The sequence below is a fragment of the Fulmarus glacialis genome, unplaced genomic scaffold (assembly GCF_000690835.1).
Source record: "Fulmarus glacialis isolate BGI_N327 unplaced genomic scaffold, ASM69083v1 scaffold25954, whole genome shotgun sequence".
In the NCBI taxonomy this organism is placed as follows: domain Eukaryota; kingdom Metazoa; phylum Chordata; class Aves; order Procellariiformes; family Procellariidae; genus Fulmarus; species Fulmarus glacialis.
The window spans coordinates 5,955-12,631 of record NW_009206492.1 but is presented as its reverse complement, the minus strand read 5'-3'; the positions used below and the strand labels follow the sequence as shown (position 1 = coordinate 12,631).

Below are 6,677 nucleotides of genomic sequence, written 5' to 3'. Positions count from 1 at the left end.
TAGGCAAAGTGCTTTTCCAGCTGCCAGGTAAATGTTTTGATACCTCTGTTTGTATGCTTTAAAGCTCTGTATGTTGGAGGTGATGGAGCTGTATGATCTGAAGCAAATACATGGAGTCTTGGTGTGTAGCAGTGGTACAGCTCTTGTTCCATCTTCACTGTTTTCCACATAGATCTCTTCAAACCCTATTGATTGAGAAGATTTTGGAAAACATGTTCTTCCAACTCATCAGGGGTATTTAAATGTAGTGTATGAAGTGTATGTGCTTCAAATGTTCACAGCTGCCAAGAGGTACAAGTCAAGAAGTGGAGGAGGATTGACCTAAGTGCCAAATAGCCCATAACTGAATAGCTGTGCCATTAGATGGCTGTGTCATGGTGGGGAGTGGATATCATCTTTGCTACCTGGCCTGTAATATTGGGGCATTGTCAAAGGTGCAAGGAGAACTTCTCAGGCTAGTGAAGAGCAGTAAGACAAGCTGCCTTGTAAGATATTGGAGATGCAGCTGTGGGGAACTCCAGTGTAAGCCTGTTGGTCAGGATGCTGATGAAGACTTCATTGGGAGCAGATGTGCCAAGCTCTGAAGCTGTATGTGTAGCACCTGTGACTGTCCACCAGTGAGAGTGTAACACATCTTCAGTGCCATCTAAAAATGTAATGTTATAACTAACTGCCACAGAGTACATGCAGACTGACTTTGTTAATGTGTTTAGACCAAGTTCAAAGTGTAAGCTCTTGCCTATTCTTAGAAATGGAATTTAACAACTGGGAATTGACAAACTTGTGCTGATCTGCCCCTCCCCAAAAGCTTAAGCAGGCTGGCTTTCTGTAAGTGGGATTACAAAATCAGCTTCTGTAATCCATCACTGCATTAATTGCAACACCTTTAAGAAATTTCAGACTTGGAGGAAGTAGTGACTGATCTAATTTTAAATAGTGAATGTCCCTCATGAGCCTTGGTGTTTCTGGAGAGGTTTATAAATGATGCCAAACAAGAGAAGTGGTTTCTGCTAAATGCTATAGCCAGCCTAGAAGTCTAGATAGCCTGAATCTTGACTCCATTTTATTTCCAGTCCTTAGAAGACAGAACAGAAAAGGTTCCTAATTCAAGTTAGTGATTTCTTTCTAGACTTCCTAGGGGCTAGACCCTTAAACAGTACCATCACTGATATTGCTAGCTAAGTCTGTGCTAGTTTCCAGGCTCAGCTTACATTTGCAGGTAAAACTTGTCTTCTACTCTTGGCTCAGGCTTCCAGCTAAGCTGGACTCTAGTTCTGGATCGCACTGAAAGCCTTTTACATCTGTCATTTAGTGACAGTCAAGACTTTAACAAAAAGAGGATCCAGGTTACAGGAGGTTCATGAGCTTTGCTAGTACAGAACCAATTTGTAGTTGATAATGAGGCTTTCCCTTCAAGTTTTTGTAACTAAAACTGAACTTCCTTCTGATAGTGAGTCTTGTGTTAGTGCAGTGGTGCTACCTTTATTAATCTTCTGAAGTTTCTTAGTGCAAAGCCAGGAGGATTACTGCTCAGTTCTTGACTGCTCAAAGATAGGCTTTATGTAAATGCTGAGTGAGAAGCAGGAAAGCACATATCTGAAACCCTTTGAATACCTCCCAGTAACTCTTGTGGGCAAGGCGCACCATCTCACACTTGGATGCTGGTGTAAGAGGCAGCTACAGATCTTTGTGGAACAAGCAGCTCTCCCCTGTAGAAACCTTAGTTTTTAAGTGGGTGGAGCAAACTCAAAAAGTAGGTCTCTGAAGAGTACAAAGATTTGAAATCCCCATGGCTTGAAATACTCTCCAGTAGCCTTTTAGAGCAGGCAAGAGCATTTTCATGCTAAATAGGACTGTTACCTTTGAACATTAGCCTGACGGTGTCTGAAAAGGAGACTACCTACCCTTCCATGTACCTTGCAGTGCCGCTTCAAGGGCTTGGTCCTGGATGGCTGCGGACCTGCATGTCATCTCTTGGGTGATGGTGAGTGCAGTCCAGAGTTAAGGAGTTCCTAGAGTACTCCAGAGCAAGGTTGGAAGGAAAAGGGTCTTTCCAAGTACTTCAGAATCAAAGAATGAGGTATATTTGGAAGCTTTTGTGTGACATTAATACAAAGTTTTCAAGGCAGAAGTTACTTTCTGGGGTAGTGCTTTGGGACTCTGGATTCTAGTATTTCTCAGTTGGAGGTGATAAGCCTGTGTTCTGCTTTGAAAACCAAGCTTTGGATTCCTGTGTTGATCTCTGCATGCTCAAGTGTTTACAGAGGTGATCAGTGAACCTGAGGGGTAAGGTGGTTGTGATCCTTTATAACCTCTGAGCCATACTCTACTTTGCAGTTCCAGTGGTTGGATTAACAAGTGTTTGGACCTGAATCCTTCACAGGTGGGATTATGACACATGAAGAGGGTGTCCTTTACTCCAAGGAGTGAAGTGCAGCAACAATATGTGAATTTGTTGCTGTCTCAGTATGTGTCTGATGAAGCTGAAATGGCATGTTTGACCCCAGGACAAAGCATAGGCCAGATGGGGCCTCTTCTTCCACAACACCTATGAAGGATGCCAGGAGGTGACTTGTTAAATATTGGGTGCATCTGAAAACTCAGCCCAAGTGGCTCAAAGTTCAGTGTCTGTAAAATCTGGCTTTCAGCCAGGTTACATCCTGCTGCGGTAGCAAGGCGTGCTTTGCTGTGTTTCCTCTGCAGTTCAGCTGAGTAGAGGCTCACAGTGTGGACTCTGAGGGCACAGTCTCTGAAGTAATGGAGTTCAAATTTGGACCTTGGGTTTTGGTTCCTAAACAGGGAACAAATGTCTGCTGGGGAGTATACCCTGCTGTGAAGCTAGCTTAGAAAGGGTATTCTGTTATCAGTACTGTTTGAACAGCACCTTTTTACTTATCTAGCTTTGATCTAGGAGTCTGGATAGGTCATTTCCTCATCCCTTAGGGGAATATTCCTGGCTGACAAACCAAGTAGTCAAGTGACCATGTTAGTTTTGCACAATTTTTCCTTTTGCTGACTCAACTGTTCTAATACTGCAGCCTAATGAAGGAGATGGTATTTGGGGATGTCTAATGCTTTTTTTTTCTTCCAGCCTTGGGAGCTGCATATGGAACAGCAAAGAGTGGCACGGGTATTGCAGCCATGTCTGTCATGAGGCCTGAGCTCATCATGAAGTCAATCATCCCTGTTGTCATGGCGGGTATTATAGCTATCTATGGCCTCGTAGTGGCAGTCCTCATTGCCAATGCCCTCTCACCTTCTATCACGTTATTCAAGTAAGTTTATGCATGTGCCACTTTTGTTTAAGTTTGTCCTATCACTATTTTGATACTGCTGAATGGGTGGGTTTTGCTCAAGACCCCTGGAAGGACTGTCAGTGCTAAATGCACCTAACCTGGGCTTAGGAGTATGGACTGGATTTCAGCTGTCCTGCCTAATGCCTTAGCCTTTGGTAGTGCTGCCTGATTAGTTTGCTGTATTAGCTAACAAATCAGACATCCCACTGCTAGAGATAGTGCAATGGTTTATGGCTTGAAAGAAACTGTGTACAGGCAGTACTGGGATAGGAGGCTAAGCTTGTTTCATGATGCCAAATTCTAGTCCTGGAATACACAGGTCTTTCCAAGACTGTCTAATCAGACTATCTAAATAGTTCTCCTGTTGCCTGGGAGATGCAAGTCAATAATTAATATTGCTTGCTGCTTTATTAGCTGGTAAATCAATCCTCAAGCTATACATTGGGCCTCTACACCAGCTACAGTCTGAAACTTAATCTACTCTTAGCTTTTGAGAACAGCTGGAACTGACTTGATTGAGACCTATCAGAATAAAACAATGCTTCTGAGGTCTAACAGAGTAGATAGCTGTGTCACTGTACAAGCTATAGCTGATGAGCAGCGTGTTGGCCTAATAAGCCATGATCTAAGAAGCAGCAGGTACAAATGCTCCTTTGCAGTTACCAGGTAGCCAGATATGGACAGGGACTGCTCTTCAGGTACCCCTGCCTGGAAAACCAGACCATTCCTGTCCAACTCTTGCAGAGCAAGAGACCCAATAATCACCTGGATGTGCTATGGCTCTATAATAAGGTTGCTAAAGATGGGAGACAAAAGCAGCTATTAACAGGCTATACAGCCCTGTGGGACGGGCATTACTGCAAGTGCTAGCCCACATGGCTGGAGGAAGTACAACTCTGGCAGCATGCTAAGCCTGCAGCTGACTGAAGTGGCTACAGACAAGCTGGGTGGCCCAGTAGCTTAGCTTATTGTGAGCCATACCTGAATATCAGCTAAAGATCTTGCATAGCTGCCTATTTTCTTTTTTTAAGTATCAGAGCTAGGGGTCTCAGGAAGCATCTGCCTTGTGAGACATACTGTGCTTGCTTAAAGAGTATAGAAGCTGTGTCTGCAGGAAAGAGGTTCTCTTTAAGTGTTTAAATGTTAATTCTTACTTCCTTTGGGGAGAGCAAAAAAAGGGTTGAAGCTGAAGGGTTGGGTGTCCTGTTGCTTGCCACTGAAACTCTTTTTGTCTCTGTCCTACAGGAGCTTTCTTCAGCTGGGTGCTGGCTTGAGTGTGGGCCTCAGTGGTCTGGCTGCTGGCTTTGCCATTGGCATTGTGGGTGATGCAGGTGTACGGGGAACAGCACAGCAGCCCAGGTTATTTGTGGGCATGATTCTGATCTTGATCTTTGCTGAAGTCTTGGGTCTCTATGGCCTCATTGTTGCCCTTATCCTCTCCACAAAGTAAACGTCGCGGTATGATGTAAAGAGATGTAACAAATCCACATTTAAAAAAAAGCTCCAGAATGAAAATGGTCTCTCCAATGTGTACAGTTGTCCCAATTTGGTAGTTGATCTCTTGTAAATGCGCAATGTATGTTAGTGACTTGTCTGTCCTGTGTGTACTTCAATATTAAATTGGATGGGCTGCTCCAAGCCTGCTGCATGGCTTGGGGTGGCCTGTGTGCAATTTTCCACCCATTGCTGTTAGTACTTTATGTATAAATATGAACTAGAAATGTAATTTTTTCTCTTCACTGGATGTTTATTTATAAAAGACTTGACATGTTCATACATCTATGGAGCAAGGATTTTCAATTTCCCATGCTATATATATTAATCTTATATATAGGTAGATTACACTGTGGGGTCAATTGTAAGTGCAGAGAATTCCTTGGATGTAACTTTGATTCTAAAGATTGCTGTAGTGTCCTGGTATTGGAGTATGAGAATTTAGTGTTTTATTACAGCAATTGTCCGAAACACTCCTGTGTTTCAGTAGTAACCGCGTATGCTCCGGCATCAGAGTCGTGCACCCAGTGTTGGGTTACAAACTTATACCATGTTTCCGAATAAAACTTCCTCACTACATTGCTGTAATGAGTCCTCTGCCTCTGATTTCATGCTTTTGCTGCTCCTTTAGGAAGAGGAGGGGTTCCTTTAGGGGAGGCAGGTTCTTGAAGTGACTGAGCACCACACAGAAGTGATGCTGTCATCACTGCTAAAGCATTCCCTTTTTCTCCTGGGCAAGTAGCAATGCTGTTTCCAACTGCTAAAACTTCCTCACTACATTGCTGTAATGAGTCCTCTGCCTCTGATTTCATGCTTTTGCTGCTCCTTTAGGAAGAGGAGGGGTTCCTTTAGGGGAGGCAGGTTCTTGAAGTGACTGAGCACCACACAGAAGTGATGCTGTCATCACTGCTAAAGCATTCCCTTTTTCTCCTGGGCAAGTAGCAATGCTGTTTCCAACTGCTGCCCTTTTTTTTTTATGCCAGGCTGTTGCAGTGCAATGTTCACCCTGATCAAGCAGCACATTTTTGCTCTGGCACGTGGTAATGCCATGTAATGGGCTGTGCAGCATGGCCTGAGCAGAAAAGGTCAGGGAGCGAGGGTGCAGGCTTCAGCCTGGGACAAGGAATGGGAGCTGCTGAAGGGCCTTTAGGCAGCTTGTCCTTGTGATGGCTTTGCAGAAACTTAGCTGGTTGGAAAGCTGCACTGCTAGCAGCAATTGCCTCTAAAGTACCTGAACAATAGTCTAATCAACAGAATGGGTTCATTCAAGAACTTGCATTTTTAACTTGTAAATCGGGAGCATTTGAGCTAAGAAGTTATGCTTTTGCAGCTTGTGAATGCTGTAGCAACCTCCTCTTGTCCTGAGGATTTGAGCGTTGCAAAGCAACGCTGAAGCTCATATGGGAAATAGATGTTGGACCCTTAACAAATTTAGAGCTTGTTCCAAATTGCTTTTGGGAAGTAAATCACCTTAATCTTAGTTGTATAGTTTGGAGAACAGGTCAGGCTTCACCTTGCTCAAGCCAAAGTGTTAATATTACTACCAGTACCTAGTACTAATAATGCCTTTGTGATCAAACCAAGCTGAGGAATCTGGAGTGATCTGTGGGAACCTCTTCTGTCAGCCTGGTTGGGAATGGAGATGTGGTGGTGTACATGTATTTCACCCATGTACCTTGTGTATACCTGTGCAGCAAACAAGTCTGGTGTAAGTACCATGAAGAGCTGTGGTGGCCAGAGCACGAGGAATTCACTGAAGCTGTCTGGAGCTTCTAACTCAGCAGGAGCATTCACCAGCCCAGGCCTGGTGGTGCCTTGTGCACCTTCTGTGTAGCTGGTCTCCAGACTGGGGACCATTCAGGAGACTTCAGCTATGAGCCAATTGTT

At 44.1% G+C, this 6,677-nt stretch overlaps 1 protein-coding gene across 1 annotated transcript; it reads left to right on the top strand.

Annotated features, from left to right (window-relative positions):
- Positions 1-3,090: 3,090 nt before the first annotated feature.
- On the top strand, positions 3,091-5,373 carry ATP6V0C (ATPase, H+ transporting, lysosomal 16kDa, V0 subunit c). Its single transcript, XM_009575774.1, has 2 exons — positions 3,091-3,275; positions 4,542-5,373. The coding sequence occupies exons 1-2, from the start codon at positions 3,142-3,144 to the stop codon at positions 4,744-4,746; spliced, it is 339 nt and encodes a 112-aa protein (XP_009574069.1). The 5' UTR covers positions 3,091-3,141; the 3' UTR covers positions 4,747-5,373.
- The last annotated feature ends 1,304 nt before the right edge of the window (positions 5,374-6,677 follow it).